Source organism: Equus przewalskii, chromosome 15, assembly GCF_037783145.1.
Source record: "Equus przewalskii isolate Varuska chromosome 15, EquPr2, whole genome shotgun sequence".
Taxonomy (NCBI): domain Eukaryota; kingdom Metazoa; phylum Chordata; class Mammalia; order Perissodactyla; family Equidae; genus Equus; species Equus przewalskii.
This window is the reverse complement of record NC_091845.1, coordinates 78,521,161-78,545,747: the sequence shown is the minus strand read 5'-3', so window position 1 is coordinate 78,545,747 and position 24,587 is coordinate 78,521,161. Positions and strand designations below refer to the sequence as shown.

At 34.6% G+C, this 24,587-nt stretch overlaps 1 protein-coding gene across 2 annotated transcripts in view; it reads right to left on the bottom strand.

Moving 5' to 3' along the window:
• U2SURP (U2 snRNP associated SURP domain containing) overlaps positions 1–24,587 on the bottom strand; it is an 87,042-nt gene that overhangs the window by 5,402 nt on the left and 57,053 nt on the right. For both annotated transcript variants that reach the window (XM_070577580.1, XM_070577581.1), the window contains 14 exons: positions 21,586–21,690; positions 20,429–20,495; positions 20,184–20,347; positions 18,457–18,619; positions 17,968–18,047; positions 16,969–17,056; positions 15,827–15,949; positions 14,649–14,805; positions 13,898–13,993; positions 13,159–13,225; positions 8,993–9,152; positions 4,599–4,709; positions 2,122–2,240; positions 749–925 (listed from right to left, as the gene is read on the bottom strand). In XM_070577580.1, coding sequence (XP_070433681.1) covers positions 749–925; positions 2,122–2,240; positions 4,599–4,709; positions 8,993–9,152; positions 13,159–13,225; positions 13,898–13,993; positions 14,649–14,805; positions 15,827–15,949; positions 16,969–17,056; positions 17,968–18,047; positions 18,457–18,619; positions 20,184–20,347; positions 20,429–20,495; positions 21,586–21,690 — 1,677 coding nt within the window. The remainder of the gene's footprint in view (positions 1–748; positions 926–2,121; positions 2,241–4,598; positions 4,710–8,992; positions 9,153–13,158; positions 13,226–13,897; positions 13,994–14,648; positions 14,806–15,826; positions 15,950–16,968; positions 17,057–17,967; positions 18,048–18,456; positions 18,620–20,183; positions 20,348–20,428; positions 20,496–21,585; positions 21,691–24,587) is intronic.

The following is a 24,587-nucleotide window of genomic DNA, read 5'->3' as shown; positions in this document are numbered from 1 at the left end:
CCAGTACTTACATAGACCTACATGGTACAGCCTGTTCACACCTAAGCTGCATACGGTACTCATCGCACAGGACCACTGTTGTATATGCAGTTTGCCATTGACCAAAACATTGTTATGCTGCGCCTGACTGTATACGCAAGCGCTATTTTAAAAAGGAGAAAATTATGTCATAAAGATTTTACTAAAAATGAGTACAATAATAAAGTTTTAGGATATAAAGCAGTTTTAGCTCTCAGGAAAATTCCTCTGTATAACACCAGATAAATAAAACATTTCTGAACCACTTTTCTGGAACTACAAGGGGAAAAGGGTATAACACACTAAATTACACACTGAAGAAATGGTATTTATGCTGTTTATTTCCACAAGTCTCTACCCAAGAACTTGCTTATAATAAGACTGTTTGGGGTAGGGTGGGATGTATTTTTCTTTTAGCCTTGACAAAATCAAAGAATAGTCTACAGAAACTAAAGAACAGAATGAAAAGTAAAGCAGCTACCCCTATTCCATAGGAAATACTGGATACAACGTTTAAAACTCCTGGCTGGTCTTTACCTGTTGGAAGCATTTTTTGGTCATGAGGAGACTGGGATGGGAAGGTGGGAAGGAATAATCTAAAATCAAAGTATATCTCTCTGGTTTTCTAAGATCCTTTAAAAAATGGCTGCCAACCAAATTATTTTCAAAAGTTGGTAGAATGACAAGGAAACTGGCATTGGAAATATTACAAGAAAGGACTTGCATTTACCTTTTGGCCTTTTTGCTAACATCTCTAGGAGAATCTTTGTGAGATGACCTGGATCGTGAGCTCTCTTTATGAGATCTTTCTGAACGCTCTGATCGCTCCGATTTTGGTGATGGGGATTTCACTCGTCTACCACTGCTACTGCGAGATGGGCTGGGGGATGTGCTGTGCCGCCTTTTCCTATGGAACAAAGCCCCCAACATTCCATAAGTGAGCAAGGGTCAGGCATTAATCTTCCTTCTACTAAATTAGCTACTAATTCCTGCCAGTTTACACTAACTTTATTTTCACTGACCTTATTAACGTTATTTTCCAACAACATTCAAAGCCCTTTTTACTAAGAATAAATGAGTCTTAAAGATAGGTTGATTGAGACAAAAACTGAATTCAACTAAATTGGATTTTCTTCTGCTTGTAAGAGATTATTGGGACAATGGACAAAATTTCATTAAGGTCTCTGATAACAGTGTTTTTTTTAATGTTAATTTCCTGATCATAAAATTTTTATTATGGTTATATAAGAAAATGGGGCATCACGAAGGCAAGGTACTCTTAAATGGTTGAGGGGGGAAGGGGGGGAAAAAGGAGAATAAGAAAATATAGCACAAATAGAAATATTTTAACATCTGGGACATGTGGGTGAAGGATATCTGGGAATTCTTTATACTATTCTCGCAACTTTTCTAGAAATTGACATTATAACAAAACAATAATAAAAGACAAAAAAGTGATAGATTTATTATTTAACCAATTAATATACTATATTTGTAACTATCTGTCAAGTGACTAAGCCAGAATTTTTTTATTTGCATTCACTTGGTTTTTATTAGGAAAACCTCAGTTCCATTAACTGAAGCAATTTTCTCTACTAAATCAGCAATTGAGGAACTGTGAAAGTAAGAAATAAAGACTAAAAGAGAAATGATTTTGATTAGAGTGAAGACAAAGTGAGGATCAAGTCCCTATGGCCTGGGTACAAAATGTCCTTTTGAGACAGGACTGGGAGACTCAAGTTTGCAGGTAGAGCCTCAGCACAGAAGAAACGTTTAAATAGAGGCAACAAGGAAGGCCTAGCTAGCTGTTTAGTTAGTTAAGCCTCAGGTTTGCTATCTAATACGGTAACTGAATTCTTGCACTGAAGTAAGGTGAAGGTACTATATGAACCATGTAAAGGGATGATGCCCAGTTAATAAGCCAAGTGCCAACTAAATGCCCCATTTCTCAGCTAATTCTGCCTCCTGCAGGCAGGAGTCAAACATATTTATCATGAAAAAATACTTTTTCAGTTTGTTGGCATTAGTGATGAAAATATTACAAAATGAAACATCATTCCAAATCTTGAAACCAGTTTAGGAATTAAATGAGAAATGTTCTACCTTTCTTTCCTTGTTGGAGTACACTCATCTTTCTCCTTCTTGTCTTTGGACCGAGATTCCAATTTTTCTTTATCCTTCTTATCTCTTTCTCGTTCTCTTTCTAATTCTTTCTCTTTCTCCTGTTTTGTTTTTTTAAAGAAAGAATACTTAGTCATTAAAAAATAGCAACCTGGGTTAATCTCATTTATGTAACTGTATTTTCTCTTTTGGTTAACCATTTTTTAAATCACTACTAACGGCATAACACGACTTTTTAAAAAATACCCACTTTTCCATAAAAACTAGTCATTCCTTCTACTGCATTTAATAATAGTAGTGATACCAGTGACAGCAGCTAAACATTTACTGAGTGCTTACCATAGGCCAAGCAATTACTAAACAACTTTCATATACTATTTCATGTAATCCTTCAAAGACCCGTAAGAACAGTACTATTATCTTCATTCTAGAGATGAAAAATGAGATTCAGAAAGGTTAAGTACCACGCCCATGGTCACACAGGATGGTGAAGTCAGGATTTGAGCCCAAGCTCTAGAGCCAGGGCTCTTAACTACTACCTACTGAGTACTGTCCCTCCACTAAAAAAAACTATGAAAAACTGACAATATATTGACCTTTCCATCTCAGACTACAAGAAAACAGTCAGCTGCGATTCTAATTGTACAGCAAGCTGATTTAATCAAGAGAACTCTTACCAAAGCAATAGGACGAAAAGGGGAAATAACTATTCACGATAACTGTCCATCAGAAAATCTCATTAGTGAGAAACAAGTACCACTGTATTGGACATTTTAAATCCTACTTTATAAAAGTACAAACTGCTGACATGACTACACAATTATATAAACCAGAAAAATAATTTATTTGCTTATCCCCAGCTACTGACAATCACCACTTCTCACTTGAAATTATGATTTCTGTTGATAATACAATTAAAGGAGTGGCTACAAACAATGAACCCACAAAGCCAATTTAGCTCTCCGCTAACAGGAATTTAATTTCTCTATGATTTGGATGCATCAAGAAAGCTATCTGAGAGCTGATAAAAAGCCTATACAGGATGTTGGCAAATGTTTTCTGTAAAGAGCCAGATAGTAAATATTTTTCTGCTTTGTGGGCCACATACAGTCTCTGTCACAAGTATTCAACTCTGCCCCTGTAGTCCAAAAGCCGCCACAGATAATTGAAAGGGCATGGCTGTGTTGCAATAAGTTTATTTAAAAAAATGAGTTGATGGCCAGTCAGCTGACTCCTGGTATGTACCTTCAAACACATCCTTCTCTCCAATTACAATCACGGAATGCAAGGAGACTAAAATGGTAATACATGTATTACTACCAGCAGGACCAGTGAGCATCTCAAGGTATAGTCTTTCATGCATATCAAACACCTGCCATCATCTCCAAAGGCACTCATGGGGTACAGATACATGGCATCTTTTCAAAAATCTCATTTATCTTTTTTCCTAATACAACATATAGTGTACAAATTTAAAAAGTGATGCTGAGGAGACTGACTCCCTCTGGTGATCTGTAGGATGTATTTTCCTGATTCATAATTTTATAGGAATCAAATTACAGTTAAAATACTTAAAATATTTTAAACATTTTAATTCAATAATAAGAGTAATAGTAGCTATTATCTAACTCAAAATACTGCTAAATTGGGACAATCAACCCAGTCTCACAGAGAACAGGCAGGCTTCAGTGACTTGGCTAGAAGTGCTCAGCAGAGTGGCACCAGGAGACCACAGATCAGTGCAGCACAAAGCTGCTTTACCATACTGCTGCTCACACCACCACTTGTACACTATTAATAGCTTCGTAGTGACTGTCAGCTCCTTTCTAGCTTTGTCCTATTTCTCTTTCTATGTAATCTATTTTGTAATGACAGTCAAGACATAGGTAAAAATTAATAGCAGTCCCAATAAAATTCCTGAGTTCGTTCAACAATTACAATATGGGCCTCCTTGTTCTAAAATTCTCTGTATATCCATACTTTTTTTATGTACAAGAACATGAGGTCCCTCAAAAGCTTAGAATTCACTGACAAGGTATTCTACCACTTGCTGTCCCTCCTTGGAAACAATGGAAAGAACCCTAAACGAACTTCCCAATCTCTAACTCCATCTTTGTCTCTGTGCCCCTTCAGGGGCTGTCAGTATCTCACTGCCACAAATGTGACTCTTTCTGGAGGGTCTTCCAGTTTTGAAAGCATGTTTTCAGCAGGGTTTTCTAGTCCACTTGTAGTATCCAGAATAAAATACTGTGCTGATGCCCTAAGACCTTTCTCCAAGTTGAAATAATTGTAGAACATCAAATTTCAAATGTCCCTGTCTACCAGTATTCAGCATTTACACACCAAAGAATGTAATTTGAAATATACTTTTCCTTAAGTATACCAATATACCAATTTTCTAGGTAGTCAAACAAGTAACTTTGGAAAGTGCACATTATTTGTGTATATGTTTTCCTTACTCGTTGAAGAAGTTTATCTCTGTAGTGTTCTACTTGCTCTTGAAAACTCTGGCCTGGTTTTTTAGGTCTTTTTCCAGATTCCAATTCATCCTGAAACTTCATAACTTTGAGCTGTGAAATAAAACATGTTTAAAATAAATCTTTTCATCACTATAGCTTCTAAAGGCCTCCTTTGCCCCTTTTTTAAAAAATTCTTTTCTTTAAAACAAGTGTGTAAAAAGGAAAAACATCAAAACAGCAAAGTAGTAACTGATTATGACTCAGTCAAAATATAATGTCAACATAAAACCCCCTTATCTGAAGGCCACTTGTGAGACATGCCCAACTACGCAAAATTCAAGTGATTAGCTGTGGGTCCACAGCCTGCATAGCCATATGAGATGACTGTGATTCATATGCCCTGAAGAATCTACTTATTATCTCAACACAATGATAATGAATTTGGTATCTGGTTCCCCAAATTAGAAAGGCAATGTCGCTACAGGCAAGCATACTTCCAGCAAGATATGACAGCCAGCAGAACATACAAAGATAAGCAACTATTTAAAAAGAACAGCAGCATGCTGGTTACAGCTCGTGTAGGACAAAACACAGAGCTGCATAGTTTGAAGGTTTCACTCCTTTTACAGTATAGTGCAATCACTAGTCATCAAGACATCAAAAAAGGTTAAATCACATTTGGAATGTACTTTTTAAGACAGTAAGAGTATATACTGATTAAAAAAAGATCACAAAAACTTCAAATTCCATTTCTTGTAATGTATCCATACACAAACACAAAACTATCTGTACAGAAATATTCACTATAGCATTGTTTGTGAAAGAATGACCACCTATAGTTTACCAAGAGATTACTGGCTGATTATATACACCTCCTTATTGAACTAAGGAAGGACAAATAAGGTGAAAAGCAGGAGGACTTAGACGATGCTAGAGGCAGAGGTGGACAGCACATGGATCCTGGATGGTACCACCTGGTTACGGTCCCAAACCTGTACAATCTTGTTTCACTCGAAGAGGGGGGTGGGGGAGACATTCTTGTCTAATGGAATTATTGTAGATGCAAGCATCATAAACTATTTTATTCAGCAGTGATATGTCCTTAAAATGGACTAAATGCTGTTAGAATATTTTATTTATATTTTAAAAATAAGATCTCAATTGTTTTAGGCTTTCCCCCCCTCCCTACAAATGAGGGTTTCCAATAGAATGGAAACAAGCTACAAAACCTTTTTTTCCTTTCAAAGAGGTATTTTCACTATTTCTGACTTCATGAGCATTTCTATTAAGTTCTCTGATTTTTGCCCTTTTTCTACCTAATTCCACTTCTATAACCAGGGTCATTTATAATCAGAGCTTTGAGGTTCTCTTCTTTCAAAATCCTTACAAGGTCTTGGCTTTTTTTTTCTCGTTTTAAGGATGATAACATTTTAAAAGACGGTAAGATGTAAAGGTAAGGGGGAGATACTTAAATGTCGGAGTTCAACACTGTGTGAAGCCTCTCATGACTAAAACGGCTCTGTTCTATAGAATGTATTTGTGGTAAATCAGTTTAAGTAAAGTGTCCAAGAGCCAAACAACAGACCTGAATGCTACTTTGGGGAAAGGCATTCCTAGGGAACCTTTTTAAAAATCATTATAAAATCCCAAGTTACAGTTCCTGCTGATGTGGCCTAACTTAGGTGTAAGCACAAGTCCAGGGCACCCAAAAAACAGGTAACAAAGGGTCCCAACTCAAAAGAGAACAGCCTGTGCAATGGCTTCTTAGCCATCTACGCCTCTGTTCCCCTAGGACAGTAGCAAGTATCACCTTCCCACTCAACTATTCACTTTTTCCTCGGGGATCAGGACAGAAAAGGGATCTTTCTTCTCCAACAACATAGAAGACCCGCCACCTGGCTCCCCATCTAGTGTTCCACTCTTCCAATCCTTGTTAGGAGAAATAAGGATAACAGCAGAATTGGAAAAGACAGCTCCAGCCTGGGCACTGCTCTAAGTGGTATCTGAAAGATTAAGAACTTGCTTCCAGGCAACGCTACAACATCATACGGCTGGATGTTTTCGAAGTGCTTTGTAGAGAATGTCAATATTTTATAACACAAATCTTTTGGTGTCTATTAATCCCATGCTAAAAAATGTTCACCTAAAGATATCTTTATTAGGACACATTTGGGGAACGAGAAGAGCTTTTAAAAAGAAAAACTACAGTATACAGATGCATCATACATACTATATATACTATAACATAGAATAAAATTAATTAGAACTTTATTCTTTATTTAAGGATTCTCCAATAAAAGAGTACTCACTGGATTCCATATTCAGAAAGTGGCATTCAATTTAGGGGCAGAGAAAAAAGAACACAGCAACAATGCTCATGAGCTGAGTTCTAGTCCAAATTTGCCACCAGTTGTGGACCTTTATGCCACATGACTAAATCTCAGAGTAAATAAGGGAGAAGAATTAGGTAATTCTAAAATGAAGCCAAGATCTATGTTTTAAAATTAGGATTTGGTTCACAGTCCAAAGCTCAAAAGGGCAAGTAAATTCTAAGAGGTAGGCACTATGAGAGCAGGAGAAACAAGCGCTGAGTGTCTGACAACGAAGGGAGAAGAGACATTATCAAAGAGCACACAAAGTACAGAAATGCGTGTACACACGTATATCACATATACAGTGTGGAAATAGTAAGATTCATAAAAACCATTCCAATTAATAAAAAGCTAAATTACATGGTTTTCTTCTAAGTCAATAAGGAGACAGAACATTTAACAATGATCAGTCTGTTTTGACATTTATAAGGGGATAACTCCAATTATCAAGAAAACATATTTTTATTGAACTCAGTCTTTGTTTCTACTCCAACAGTTCCATCAGGTCAGTAAGGCAGAGTTGAGTATGGTTGGGAGGAGCTCTGAGAGTTAAGAAGGGACATGTGCAGCTTGAAAAACGTCCACAGCTGAGGGCATTCACTGATACACAATATCTTATTCCCCTAAAAATCTTATAAAGAATGTATATGCATACATCCCAGGAAAAATGAATCAACTTATTAACTCTAAAAATCTCTCCTCTCCACTTATAACTGACACCATACTGATTCTGTGTAAGGTTAAAACAAAATACTTTCTCCGTTAACTTTCTGGCTAGGTGATACTGGAGAAAGAGGTGGGCAAGAACTTATCATCAGCCTAACAGTGTGTGGGTGGAGAAGCAGAAACAGGGTAACTAATGTGGTAGAGATTACGAGTTAGTAAAAGGAATAGCACTGACACACAAGAGGCATTCAAAATACTGTTAAACGAAAGGACAGAGTATTAAGATTCACTCTCACATATACTTCTGAGGCTCTGGACTGACTGAAACACTGCAGCTAACATTTACTGGGAATGTTTCATCACCGTGGAGGTGAAATGAAGGTGGATGAAATAGGAGGAACGCTCCTATTGCAAAACCCTTCCCTCTCTGACATGTCTGAATACCTTTGGTAATAAAAATGAGGCACTGAAAAAGGACAGGGGCTAGAGGAAGGGAAAAATCTGCTTGAGATAGTTTGGACTCTTTCAAGTTTTTCTCCTTCTTATTGTTAAGCCCCACTTAATGTCTACTCTCTCCCCATCACTAAGGGGTGCAGACACATAAAATGAGCCTACTGTAATAAAATGTACATATAACTTGAACATGTCAGAAAATCTCACTTTTCCTTGTTACACACCACATACACTCAAAATGTAATGATTTTCCTTTCCCTTTTTTTTTCAGGAAGATTAGCCCTGAGCTAACATCTCTGCCTATCTTCCTCTATTTTATATGGGAGACACCTGTTACAGCATGGCTTGATAAGCAAGTGTGTAGGTCCGCACCTGGGATCTGAACCTGCAAACCCTTGGCCACCAAAACAGAGCATGCAAACTTAACTGCTACACTACCAGGCCAGCCCCAAAATGTAATGATTTTCATAATGCAGATACAGTCTATTCATTAGAATCAGTATCTTCAGAGGATCTCCTATGTGCCAGGCACTGGAGATATGATGATGAACAGACAACAGACATGGTCCTTTCCTCTAATGGAAATCAGCCTAGTGGGGAATACAGACATTAAACAAGCAAGCAAGCAAGAAAAAAAAAAACATAATACATATACCACAATACTTGTAAAATCACAACAGAGATAAATAGGGAGAAGTAAGCAAATCCAGAAGAGTACGAAAAGGATACGAGGAAAAGGATGCTTGAACTAAAAAGGCCTGAAGGAAGTCAGCTGGTTTGAAGGTTTCTAGGCAGAGAGGGAACGGTACGTACCAAGGTACAATGCCAAGAGGGTGCCTAGTTTGGTGGAAAAGGTGAAAGAAGGCCAGTGAAGTGCTGTTTAAACTTCACTGCAATACTAACCTCAATTTCACGAAGTTTAGCTCGTTTTTCCTCACTCATTTCAGAGTACTTAGAGAACTTGGACTCAGTCATTTCTTCTTTGATTGGATTAGAGTACAAATGATGTTCTTCAGATTTGGAACTTTGAGTGTCTTCTTCATCTTCACTTTCTTCTTCTTGACTTTGGAAATAAGCAGAACATACACTGTATGTCAAGGCAGCAAAAAAAAGTTACATTCTTCAGTCTGGCATTTTTATTTTTCACTGCCTTAGAGTTTAAGTAACGTTAACAAAACGTAAGACGACAATTCACCACTAAAACATTTTTTATAAAATATCTGATCCAATAATATACACAATTTTATAAAATTCTTGTTTCCTTCACAAAAAAAGTTTGAGCTTCAACATAATCATACTTTTAAAAATTGTTTGTTAATCTTATCTGTATGCCTTTCATCCTGCAACTTCCCTTGCAGCAGTTAAATGAAATGAATAATCAAAGATTTCTGCATACTTCACAATTCAGAGTGATTTCATCAAGCTTAATGTTTAAAAACCCAAATGTTTACCCTTTCTTCAGCAGAGCCTATAAACTAGAACATGAGTCTGAGTCACACAGAGTTACTATGAAACAATCAATGCAGCAGGAAAGACCTTATTTGGTTAGCTCATAACCCCAGGAATAAAGTAATGGATATATTTTAAATATTACCACACATTAATACTTTATGTCATAGGTGATTTTGAAAGTTGTACTGGTTCTAGGTCAGACAAGAAGAAAATGAAAAAATAAGTGACTACCATGGGCAAGCTACAGAAGAAAACTTCTTTCCAGAAGCAATCTAGTGTAGAGGCAGGCAACTATATGTAAAACTGGTCATCATTGCTAGAATAGGATTAACAGAATGTTCTTGAAGCAGAAAGAATGAAGGAGCTTAAAAAAAGACTTGCATGTTCTGGGACTGGGCTTTGTGTGTATCTATGTTAAATCTGGGCAAAACAATTCATCCATGTACAAACAAACTCAGAATGTTTATGTTTACACAAATAAAATTCCTTATAAACAATATTGATTGTGTATTAACATTACTGGCATAGCCTAGAAAATATGTCATTTTTCCCTTTAATATCTGAACATGATAAACCCTTATTTGTTGGTATTTGGGTACTAAATACATTTTACCTTAAGTAGAGGGTATCCTTTTAGCATATATTTAAAACTATCCATAATGTAGAAAGTTATAACCAAAACCTTTCCAAATAAACATTTAATTATTTTAGAGTGATAATTAGATTCACACTGAATGAGAAATATTTAAGCAAGACACACAAAGTGCTGGGAATTCAAAATCAGACACAACATGGTACTAACAGAAGATCATGCTACTAGCTCTTGAATTTCTCATCCAAAGATCCTTTCCAGAACACTAATAAAATGCTTTACAAACTTTACACTCTAAGAGCCCCACAAATCATTACTACCACACTCAAGTACAACTCAATACAATACTTACGTGAGAAAGAAAAAAATCAAAACCAACCACGAAAAAACTAGATTCTTCTTCAAAATACTTTACTTAATATTTCTTGTTAATTTGTCAGAAACTTCCTAAACGCAGTTTTTAGTTAATTTTTTAAAACACAAGAATTTCAGATGCTTTTTTTTAGATGCTTCTAAATGATTAAACTATTTCTGTGTGTAGGTGTAAATACAGACATTTACTGAAAGATTACTCTGGAAAGGGTCAGTCAATAAGGACGTGACAGTTAGTTAAACTATAGTTATCTACACAATGGAAATTACTTAACCAATTTCAGCCCTATTATTTATGATTTTTTCAAAAAGTTTTTTCTGCAATTTCAAATAGTCCTTGGTAAACATCCTTGTACACTTATCTGAATGCTTAATTCAGAGTGGATAAATACACAGATGGACATGAAATAATATCCATGACACTTCAATGAAAAACGCAGATCACAAAACAGTATGTACAGTATTATATAATTTATGTTTAAAGTAGATATGTATGTTGTTATATAGAGAGAGAAAAGATCTAGATGGCTAGGCACTAAAGACTAATCATATTATTTAAGACTTTTTAAGTGAGCTGCATTATACTTTGGGTAATTTAAAATATACACATATTTTACAATTGCTATTTTAATTTTGCAAGGCCTGAGCAGTCTGTTCTAATTGGTTTTTTTTTTTTTTTTGAGGAAGATTAGCCCTGAGCTAACTGCTGCCAATCCTCCTCTTTTTGCTGAGGAAGACTGGCCCTGAGCTAACATCCATGCCCATTTTCCTCTACTTTATATGTGGGACGCCTACCACAGCATGGCTTTACCAAACAGTGACATGTCCACACCCAGGATCTGAACCGGCGAACCCTGGGCTGCCAAAGCAGAACGTACACACTTAACCACTGCGCCACCAGGCTGGCCCTCTAATTGGTTTTAGCTTTAGCTCTTAGTTACCAGTTTCAGGCTCAGATCTCATCATTGCTTCATCTTGCTCTTCTTTTAAAGAAATGTAAATTCCAGATTCTAAACCCATACAGAATTCATTACAAATGAAATTAAATTGCTATTTCTAACTTTTCTGCAAAACATTGGTAGTGTTATATATTTTTTTAATCACATTTCTGCAATAAATACAGTTACTACTTTCAAAAAGCAGCTCCTTAGTAAAAAGGCATTTTGGATTCAGCCACCAGGGAGTAGTAGAGAGGCATAAGAAAATTTCAAGGACCAGAAAGTTGTACTGTATGTGAAAAAGTATTTTTTCCTTGCTTTGTACTTTCACGAAGTTATTTTTATGTTATCATGATTTACTTGGAGCTCCTAAGAAAAATCAAAAAAATATTTCCAGGGATCCATGCTTCACTGTATCAATGTATTATTCTACCATCATACTAAAAGGCATTCACATTTCAAACATTAACACAATAAAGTGAATACTTGTAGAAACAAAACCAATTCAACAATATTTGAGTTCTGAAATGGCTTTTCTACCCTTCCTTTCCTCTAAATTAACTAACTATGAGTACAAATAGTCATTTTAAAGCAGTGATTCTAGAAATGGTGAGAGATGCTACTGAGTGATGGGATTGTAGATATAAAAAAGGTTAAAAGAACCACTGTTTTTTAAAGCAAACTACCAATTTTAGTACTCAATTCCCGTACTCCTAAACAGCTTCGGATAGGTATTTCCATCAGCAAACCACATCTATATTTTGTAAATATTTTGTCATAATCATTGCTGACTTGATCTGATCACAACAACGTTTCTGGAAAGACAGCACTGTTGCCAAGTTTCCCCCATCATATCAAATTGTTTTTCATAAATGCTGATCAATCACATTTCCTTAACAATCTAAAAGCTACTAATGCCACTGACTGAATCCATACAAATGCCCAAGTTGTGCTGGGACACACGGGACCCTCCCTTTGCTCACTCTTCCATTGAAGAAGAACAGAAGAAGATTTTTTCAAAAAACAGAAGCCTCTGCTTTGTGTTCTTGAAGTCATCTCTTTTCCTGCTTAAAAAATTAACTTCCTTTACATTGATTTAAAAAGGTGTCAAGTGCTATCTAAAAACTGCCAATATAAACTTGCAGGAGAATTCAGGGGTAAGAATTCCTATAATCACAGTCAGTATTAAATGCAAAAACAATTTTGGGGTAATAACCGAAGAGCAAAATTCAAAATGATAATTTCTCTATAGGTTAAAGGAAAAGTTTTTTTCCTTTATTTACTTAGTTCTTCTGAGGTATTTAAATAACATAACGGAATGATCATAATACAATATTTTTCTTAGCAATGTAAACCCAAAAGAAAAAGAACATGACCTTCCCATTCACATTTTAAAAATCACTTTTTGTGGAGCCAAAACAATACTTGACAGCTAAGATTTGAAATAAATACATGTGACCAATTAGTAACTACAAAGTGAGAACATATAACCTAGTGCAGAGAAATAAACTCAAAGGCACAGTGAAACCAGATGCATCAAGACCAGAAATCAAAAGTTCTTTATTCAGTGGAAAAACAATGGAGAACTAAAAATGATCCTCAAGTTTTTCTGAGTGAAGTTTTCCTCTTCACTATTATTTCAAGCATATCTCTTAATGAAAAAAGGAGCATATATGCAATAAGAAACTGAGTATATTTGAAACTTAGATTCTTACTTTTGATTTTCTTCTTCTTCTGATTCTTCATGCTGGTCAAATAACTCCCATTTAGAAGTTGTTACAGCTGAACAGAAGGAAAGAAAGGATGTAATTCCATAAGGTAAATTAGCGTTTTTGCAGTAGCATAGTAGAAGCCCAGCTTTAGAACTGAAAGTTTGTATTACAGAAGTTATCTATATCTATTTGAACAGCCATTCCCATGTGCTAAATCTATTTCTTTCCTCACACCGACACTACAATTTTATTCAAATTCACAAAATGACACAATGTCTCCTTATTTCTGTGCAGGATGGTAGGATTTATTTCATTAGAATCTAAAAATATTAACAATTACAGATTATAAGCCTAGGATACATGTCCAAGTAAGTATGAAAGGCAGGTCTAAACTGAATCTAACAGGTGAAGCATTATGGGAGAGTCAAAGCTTGGTTTCTCTGAAACTGACGTCTAAGTAGATTTCCAAATAGGTATAGCTTCCCTTCTACATTTTCTACTGAAATGCCTTAACCTGAAATGTCTTTAGTGATTTCTCTGATTCCTCTCAAAGCATCCAAACCAAAGGACCTAAGAAAATTATAACAGCAACCACAATGAAAACCTAGACAATAAAATATGATAACACTGGGTCTTAAGGTTGAAACATACTATAAAATATAAAGGGAAAACATACACACGCACCAATAATTAATTTTAAGTACTCAATTTTTTAAAGCTTAATACTTATAGTTTTACTCACCCTGTGCTTCCAATTCAGATTCATCTACAGCTTCCCATTTTGATGGGGCAACTTTAAATATAGGCTCATTCTTCTTTGAGTCTTCAGCCGCATCCACTATTGAGGAAAGATGAGCTATTAACCCTGACTACTAAGGATGACCTAACTTAAAAGAGTTCATGGGTATTCACTATATTACTAAAAAGTAAAATAAAATAAGGCCACACATGGACTAAAATGCTAGTGTCAAGATTAAGTATCGTGACTAATCCAATTCTCTGCATCTGAGGTCCAATTTTTAAATAGTGTATATATATATATATCAACTGAGAACATTCAGGTTATTATTATTTCAAGCAAATGCAAAAGTGGAGGAAGTAAAAAAATCCTTATTATCTTTACTTAATTATTGTTTAAACTATAGAATATATTATTCAATATTTTAACATATAATTCAAATGTACTGAACATTGTGTACACTTCCTACTTCCAAAAATGATTTTAGGCAGTCAGGAAAACTGAACCTGTAAGTTAGGAAAACTAATAATAAAAGACACGTGATCAGAAAGAAAACCTTCTTGGCACAGTCAAATGTATAACTGGGTATTTGAATTTTGCAAAGTCAGAAATAAATAAAAGACAGAAAAAAGTTAATGACTGACACCTTAATCAGAAATTGTAACCTTTTTCCATATCAGCATGTATGTAAATTAAAGAGTTCTGGGAATCAGACTTATGAGCTAGATATAATCAGTTTGAAATTTGAACTTACAAGGCACTCCATCAAGATCATCATCAAGACTCTTTATAGGGACTCCATCGAGGTCATCAATGGGAGCAGCATCAATAGGAATTCCATCCACGTCTTCTAGAGGTGCCCCATCAAGCTCTTCCTCAATAGGGGCACCATCAAGGTCATCCGGTACATCCTATGGAAACACACATACTACTCGTAATATTGCTAAAGTCATATTGTTACAACATTAATTTGCAATCCAGTATAAACCAACCAGCTGGATAGCCACATTCCTAGCTACAATGTGAGGACATAATAAGAACATAATTTATCATCCAGTACTGAGGATACAATGACGAGCAGAAATGAGCTTGGTCCCTCCTGTCAGAGCTTTGTAGAATGGGGGGAAGTTGGAGGAGGGGGGACAGAACTGGGGTGGGAATATGAGCCAGGCAATCAGATAATCACGACAATATATATATAACCGCAACTATGATGACTGCTACAACAAAGAGGTATATTGTACTATTACAGTGTATAATAAGTAGGTTTCACCCAAAGAGTTCTGAGAAGGCTCAATGAAGCTATGCTTAAACTGAGATCTGAAGGATCTCAGGTAAAAAGGAGACTTCCAGAAAGAGGGAAGAACATGTATAAGGGTATATGGTAGGAGGAAACACTGTACATTTAAGAAACTGAAACGAGGACCATGTAGTTGGAGAAGGGAGGCCAATTAGGAGGATCTTATAAGAGACACAGTGAAATTATGATAGATGCATTAGGATGGTAGAAATGAAGACTAAGGTTTCAAGAATTACTGAGGAAGTAAATAGTAATAGAATGGTGATGAACAGAACCTGCTAGCATTGTGGTACATCTTTTCATGTACATATTTAACTTATATAGCTATCTTTAGTTTAACAAAATGAAATCATGCTATATATTGCTCTATTACTTGCTTTCTTCTAGTAATATAAATCTTTTCATGTCATCAAATAAAAAACCAGTCACCAATTTTCACATAAAGACTCAAAACAGAGAATTCCTGTTATACGTAATTTCAGATCTTCCAGCAAAAAAAATGTCACTATTTAGTGATAAACAGTAAGTATTTTCCCCAAAGAAATGTTACTCACATCTGTAATCTATCACACTTCCACAGCATCCCCAGAAATACATTTTAAAATAATCAGACAAATACACTGAGTGCCTACCTCTGTTTCCTTTTCTTCAATAATATTTACAAGTCCTAAGAAAATATTCTGCAGTTTGATCAAAAATGGTTCTGGATAAATTGCCCAATCTTCCCATGCTCTGAAGCAGGTCATTACCCGTTGCTAAATAAATAGGAAAAGACGACGAATTATCATTTAGGGCAGTATGTTTCAAACTTCATCTCATGAGAATGACCACCACAATTTGCTGAATATTCCTTTAACCAGATATTGTTTTTAAAATTCAAAGAGAATAACTATCATTAAAATGCTTTTAAAAAAATCAATGTCATCTAATTAAAAGGAAAAAAATTAAATACAACGAAAAAGAAAGTAACTATTTGCTCCTGACCACTGAAGTTCCATGTCCCATTCTACTAGAGGTACGCTTGAGGCCACATTCTGGGAAAGACCAGCTGAGAAACTTAGGAAAGCTGGATATCAAGGTAAATCAAGTTTTGACCTGAATTCCCTAATGATTCAAAGAAGTACTTCCTGATTCTGGCTCACACGTTTCTCTGTCTCCGCTGTAAACTTTTCTATAAGCTCTGACTTATGGAGAAAATTTAAAGTCAAGAAGTTTTTAAATGGAGTTGTTTGTTTGAATCCCCTAAATGGTGGGGTCATTGGGCATCTTCTCAAACTAAGAAATTTCCTTAATAAGTCTTCTTCCCATGATAAGTATATCTAGTTATTCAATTATAAGTAAGGTACTTTGGCTTTTCTTAACATTAATCTACATCTTAAGAGGTTATAAAAAATTAGTTAAGTCAATATACTTTCTAAATACGAGTAACTAAAATGAATGTTCCTAATCCAGCCAAATTATATACACCATTACAAAACAAGTTATCTTCTGAATGTGTTTTGTGAAAAGAGAAGGCTAATATTTAAAATATTTAAATAAAACACTTAAACCTAAAACAAATATCTGACAAAATAATAATAGATAATACATTTTAAAATTCAGGACATTTTTTGATACTGAAAGTAAAATGGCACTAAATTTTAAAATGATAATTTCTGAAAAATGCAAGTTATGTCTTATACTTATCTTAGGTACTTTCCTAGCCCTCCAATGTGCTTCCTAGCCACCATCCCCCGTTTAAAACACTAGGGCAAAAATAATAAAATAAACGTACCTTAAAGTTTTCAGACTGTAAATGGCCTTGAATTGTACGATAGGTAGCATTGAGGTCTGAAAATATCTGACATAACTTTGTTTCAAAACTGAAATTCAAATAGTATATTTTTTACAATAGAATTTGTTTAAAAATCCCTATCCACTTCAGCATGCTAGCCATTGAAAACCCCTCGTGGACTTAAAAAAAAAACGTATAAATTAATCAAGTAATTCTTTAAAAAATCAAGAACTAGGTGCTTAAACTCTAAAACCATAATTTAACTGCTTTAACTCCTATTATTCTGAATTATTCTCCTACAAAATCCCTAAAAGTCTTAAGAACTAGTTCCCTTGATTATCAAGGAACTCTACATCTAGGATACTTTGAGCCATCTAGTCTGACTTCTTTGTTTTATAAAATAGGAAAAGGAAAAAAGTGACTTCTCCAAGGCAAAAAAACTAATAGCAGAGCTAACATTAGGACCCAAATTCCCAAACTTCCTAAGCTTCCCTATTCATAAAATAAACACCAAAAAGAACTCTGGAGAATTGAGGAAGAGCTATATATTAATTACAGTACAGAAACATAATTTCCTATTGCCTGGGAAAACGTGAACAATGAACTACAGCAATACAATGACAATCAGAAGAGAACGTCGAGTCTATACACAGTTAATGCTCTGCCTTTATGTTTGCCATTATTTCTATTGTTTCAGCTTATTCATTATGCAAGTAGCTAAATACGCAAGAAAAATAAAGTCATTTTTTAATTTTTCCTATTTGTTCTATTATCAATAGTTAATCAAAAAACTGATACAAAAAATTCCCCAAAAACCGGTAATTTAGCTTAAACTGGTTTAGTTCAATGAACGCAATCCAAGTTTTTACAAAACTCTACAAACTATGAAAAAATTTAAATTATTTATTATTAGGGTGTTAATGAACAAAATCCTTTTAATAAACTCCTTACCCATAAATATTTTATTTCAGGAATATCAGCTTACATCATTATACTTACAACTTTCTATAATATGAAGCATTAGCAACTTTGGCTGAAGAGTTGTACAAAACATCAGAAACCAAATATAATCTGGCAATCTAGAATACCAAAAGACAACATAAAACAGATTAAAAACCAACAGTGAATAACATATCTGGGAAAAAATTCCATATTGAAATCTTTTGGAATTAGTGGCATAAGGCTAATGTTTAGCTATAATTTAATAAACACAGCTACTTAGAAGAGTTATAAGAAATTCAACATCACCACAACCATGACTTTGGCAGGGATAAAATTTGTAACGCATTTACATTTCAACCTGTTGATAACTTCTGTGTCAATTAACATAAGTTTTCCAGGCAGAAGGAAAATAAGACTGCAAGGGAAAGATTTCTTCAGTCAAGTTCTTCATGCAAAAAAGCAAACCAATTTCAATCCAAAAAGAAGTCAACTAATATCTCCCTTTCACTTCATCAAATGTTCCATAAAGAGAAACCATTTCCATACCTTTTTGGGAAGGGGTGTCTTTAGGATGGATAATGACTCAGTAATGCAATCCACTATTTCTTCAGCAGCTTCAGCATTATTAAGACAGAAAACCATTGCATCTCCAATATCATTTTTCCTTGGAGTTAAACCCCGCAGGATTTCTTCTAATTTGTCCCTCTGTCTGAATACAAATTTTTTTAACTTATAAATATTTATAGACATAAATTTCAAATGCCATTTTAGTTTCTGTTCATAAACTAAGTTCTTTAAAACCCACTAAGATAAAATTCTGACGACTAAATTGTATTAAGTCTGATTTGTGTTAAGTTCCCCAAATACAGTACACTTTTTTCTGAAGAACTTACATGGGGAAGAATACTTTTCCGGGAACAATTAAATGATTCCAGTGATTTCTAGTTTACAAATTAAGTAAATTTAAAATTATGGGCATTTTTCTCAAGAATCTTTGAGCATGTCCCAGTCCTATTAGCCCATTACACTGAAAAAGAACTGCCGTGTTCTTTTCTTTCCCTTGAAGGCCGTCTGCCTGTTACTTTAGCACTTCTGCATAGGATTAGGACAGGCTAACGCAGAGGATGACAAACTTCTGTAAAGGATCAGACAGTAAATATTTTAGGCTTTGCAGGCCACACAGTCTTTGTCACAATTACTCGACTCTGCTGCTAAAACACCAAAGCAGCCATAGACAACATGGAATGGAATGGGCATGATTGTGTTCCAAAAGAACTTTATTTACAGGGCCGGCCCCGTGGCATAGTGGTTAAGTTCGGCACACTCCACTTCGGTGGCCTAGGTTCACAGGTTTGGATCACAGGCACAGACCTACACCACTCATCAGCCTTGCTGTGCCACGTGGTGATCCATATACAAAACAGAGAAAGACTGGCACAGATGTTAGGTCAGGGCAAATATTCCTCAAGCAAAAAGAGGAAGAATGGCAACATGTTCAGGGCAAATCTTCCTCAACAAAAAAAACTAACAAAAAAACTTTATTTACAAAAATAGGAGACAACCAAATTTAGCCTGTGAGGAAAGTAATGATGAATATACATCTTCAGAAGCAAATATACTCTCAAATACTACAGTTCTCCATTAGCAAATGCTCTCACAAACAATGCATCAATGCAGCTAGTATTAAGAGTTATAGACTATACAGAATCCTATATGCTAAAAATTCTTTTAGCTAATTTTTTCCATGAGGTATACAGAACTTCCTCTCTGAACATTTAATAGTTAAATTTGTTTCTGCTTCCTAAACCAGGCTAACAGCACTGTACCACTGCTGACTGAGCACTAATAACAACATATGCTTGCATGGTGGCCACACACTGCGAACTGTGTGGAGAGACTTGGCAACCATCTGACCTCCCTAAGCCATACAATCATCTGTCCTCTCTTTATGTTGCATTCAGAAAGGCAAGAATTCTAAGGGTCTCGGGGTAATTTCTGTAAGAATCTGAAGCATTCCACTGCTAGAGAATCACTGCTTAAGAGGTCATGACTAATTTTTATCAGTAGCAAGAGGTCAAGGTCACACACTTATAAGGACACACACTTATACTTGACAAGATGTTTAAAATTACAAAGCATATGATGAGAGATGTTACTATTTTAAACATTCACAAGTGAAAAAAACTATCTTATTTTAGGGTCAACATCTTAGTAAAGACCATTAATTAAAGCAACTTTTCTGAATATATTAACGGTAAGGAAAAAAATCTTACTCTTCCTTAAGTGCTCCCTTTTTACTAGGCTCCTCTACAAAAGCTTCTGTTTCTTGCTCTTCTGACATCCCATGCAAGTATGGATTTAATGGTGGTGGCCTCCAAAATGATCCATTTTTGAACATACGAAAATCTTCCGTCCTCCATTTAGTTGGAGAATCTCCCTAATAAACATGTCCAGAATGTTATTAGAAAGGTTTAATACCTCAAGAGCCAAAATTAACAAAGTAATTGATTATACTTGCCTGTAGAATAGAATAAAGCTTCCACCTATAGTAAACATGGGCTGGTGTCTGGTTTTCAAATAAGAACCTAAAACAAAACAAATTTAAAAAATTAAACATCCATTCTTTAATGAAGAACTCTCTTCAAGTAAATATACACAAATGACAAATATTATTTGCCTATTTAGTGCTAAACGAAACTAAAGCAAAGATCTCTGAAGAGAAATCCTCATCCACTGCCATCTGCCATCTACCCCCTTTCTCACCTTAACCACAGACTGGCTTTATGACTGACATTAAAATAAAGGTGTGTATGCATCTTGCTGAGTCTTACTATCAATTTTACTGAATACTTATGTATCAGATACTGTGTCTGGCAATGGAGAGATTTTTCCCAAAATATAATTTCAAAAGCAGTGGTTTTTGAACAACTTAAGAGCGTCAAATGAATGTCTCAGATACCATAGCTATTCAGAAGATAAACAATTTCCTATACACTTCATTTGTTCTATTATATCTCACTTATGAAAGACTCTCTCATTGAAAAGCATAATGGAAAGCATTTTCCTCCTAGAAAATGTTAAAAACAATGTTATTTAATTAACTAAATCAAAATCAGATGGAAAACTGACCCAAGCAAATTTTCATCCAATTACTAAAACTGCTTTGTCATTCCACTGCAAAAATAACCCCATACTTTTAGAACTTTATTCTTAGAAATATTTTTCATTCCAAAAAAACAAAAGTATTTTTAAATTGCACACCTGAGGATAAACGAAATGTGGTATATACTTGCAATGGAATATTATTCAGCCTTAAAAGGTAAGGAAATTCTGACACACCCTACAACATGGATGAACCTTGAAGACTTACGCTAAGTGAAATAAGCCAGACACAAAAGTACAAATACTGTATGACGCCACTTATCTGAGGTACTTAGAGTAATCAAATTCAGAGACAGAAAGTGGAATGGTGGTTGTCAGAGGCTGAGGGATCAAGGGAATAGGGAGTTATTATTTAGGGGGTACAGAGTTTCAGTTACGTTCAGAGAAAAGTTCTGGAGACAAGACAGTGGTGATGGCTACACAACAATGTGAATGTACTTAATGCCAATGAACTGTACTCGTAAAAATGGCAAATTTTATATGTATATTTTATCATAATAAAAAAATGCACACCTGAACATAGGATTGTTGATTTCTCTGTTCATAATCATAGCTTCAAACATTGGCCCTTCACGTACAACAAACTCTATCATTCGATGTATCAGGGCGAGCAAATTCCTACAACAACAACACAGTTAAAGAAAATGGATTCAGACCTACCACTATATAAAACTACACTTGACCTAAGTTACTATAATTGCGCAGAAAAAGATTATTCTGCTAACACAGAATTTTATACCAAAAAAGTAACCTGGAGCATATGTTAATGCCTTGTGCATTAAGAGGGAAGGGGGCAACAGGGATAAGGGAGTGGGAGGGGAAGGAAAGGTGCAGGGAGGGTGGGAAACCACAACACAGCTTCATAGTAATAAAGACTTAATTTTCTAAATGCCACTTAATTTTATTTTCCAAATGCAAAACATTAAGTTATGAATCACAACTAATGAGAAAGCTGCAAATATATAAAATCAGTAACTTAGAGCTTACATGTTATTATAGCCATCTAAAAACTTACACACTATCTCAGTTTTAAAGAAAATATTCCTAAATCAAGCACTTTTGTGGTGGTATTGAAGTGTTATATACATGACTATAATTTGTAGAAATGTGAAACTATCTGACAAGTTTAAGGCCTGATTTAATAAAAAACCCATCCAACTCCTGTGCTTTTCTGGTACACATATAGCAGATGGAGTTTTTATTGAATTTGACCTTTGATGAGGCAACATCCCTTTGGACCACACTTCAAACTAGCTCACACAATTCATGATATATACAATTCTGCCTGTACTATGAATCAAAGAAGCAATTATATTGCCAAAGCCTTAAATAAATGGAGTCCTCTTTCCAAAATATTCCAAAATACGGAACAGAGTGAGATGCCCTTTCCATTTGTCATAACCATTATTTTCTAATATTAATGCCAAAAATAAACATACATAACTTCTTAATACGCGATTTTATTGGTTGGGCTCATAGAAAGCCTTTAGTTTTAAAATCTGAAGCTGGGTCCCAAAATCATGTGATACTTTATCAGACTCCAAATACAACTTTAGACAGTGATTTACACTGTCAGGCAAAAATGACTCAGCTTACTATAAGCTGCTTGTGATCTCTCATTTCACCAGTCCCCAACATATAGAGTTGATAAATAACAAGTGGGAAAAGCAAAAGGATATTGGCTCTTGGTACAGGCACACACTAAATTACACCTTTAGCATTCCCAGCTCAAATTAAGTTCATAATAACTGCTGGAATATAAATAAATATACAGTTATAGAATAAGACAGATTTTTGGGGGCTCTATTATGCCCTGCTTCAGAGTACATGAACAATAAAATAATTTATCTCATGGTGATTAAAATTATTTTTTCACAGTTTGCAAACAAACCTACTTAAGTGGACACTAAAATCTCTAGTAAAAAAAATTATATGAAGATTTAAATCTTTAACAAAGGGGAAACTATATATTTAAAACTATTAATTCAACCTCAAACTGTTAAAACAAAAAACCAAAAGCATCACTTCATTTTAAATCTAAAAATTATTTTTGTTTCACAGAAGTATTAATTACTCTGCAAATATGCAGTTCTTGATATCCAAATGAGAATGTATTCTCAGCATCCATATAATTAATGACATTATTTTGATGAAGGGAGATAATGCAAAGTTATGATTCAGTTCCAAAACTCCCACTGTTACGTGTCAAATTAAAGTGAAGGGAAATTTTATGTATCATAATATATAAAATCAATTATAGGTGGACAAACGCTATATATTCAGAAACTTGTATGAATTAAGTCAAAAGCAAGTTGACTTGAGTATTAAAGATAGATGAAAAATGATTTAGCAAGTTTAAAACAAAGGATTCATTGAAATGGTGAGTCAAGACTTTTCAGCAAAATGTATACTCAAAATTTTGTTTAGAAATAAGCCGAGCTACATGTAAAGCTACTACCAGATAAATGTTTTGTGAATGCTACAAAAATACTTTTCTGTGAGCGCTTCATCAGTGGGGAAAAAACCCACTATAGTTTTAAACAGGCTTGTAACTGATAAAATCTATTTTAGAAAATTTAAAGTTTAAGGAAGTTTTAAAATGCTTCATATGATTATTTAAAATCAAAATCTGACAATTAGCTGTTGCTAACTTGAATTCAAGATTATTAAAGAATTGTAATCAAACTCTTTCCTTAAGGATTGTGTGTTTAATTTCTTATTTAAAAAAGGGTGACTTTTCTATCAGAATGAAACAGTGTAGTACAAAAATGTGATATATTTTAAAGTGCATTATTTTATTTTAAAATGGTAATTATCTTATTCTGAGCAACAACAACAAAAAAAAACCAAAAAATTGTCTCTCAGTTATAATAAAACCACATTTATTGGAGTCGATCGTACCAATGTCTGGTCAAAAACTGTATACTTTCCCAATCCATCCCATGATGTTTTCCTGGTCCCCCGCTGCCGCAGACAGTTCAGCTGGTGTTGCTCACCAAGGCCAATGTCAAAGAGAATTTGGTATTCTTTTGTGTTCATTTATTATTCAACCAGTGTTGTGTTCCTGTGTTTGGGAAAAGGCTTAGCTTGACTGAGCAAGAGCATACCTAGAGCATGAATTCTTCTGCTTTAACATTATGTTGAAAAAGAAAAAAAGGAAGAAAAGAAAATAAAAGAATTCCAAACACCTTTATCGTGAAAAAATTTCTAGTATGTTCAGTGTTCATGAAAATAATAGGAATTCCTTCTTAAAATCAATTAGAAAAAAACAAACTATGCCTTAGGTAAGGAGAACTCAACCTACGGTTGCACATTAAACAAAGATAATTCAGAAACAAAGAAAAAAATAAAAGATTGGGTCAAATTGCAACACCAAAATTTATGACATTAAAAAGACCTATTTTCCCATCATAATAGTCTAATATTAGACTAACAACTCCAGATTAAATCTATTAAACACATTCTAACTACTAAAGCTATAAAATTCTCTACATTGGTAACAATAAAAACAAAAA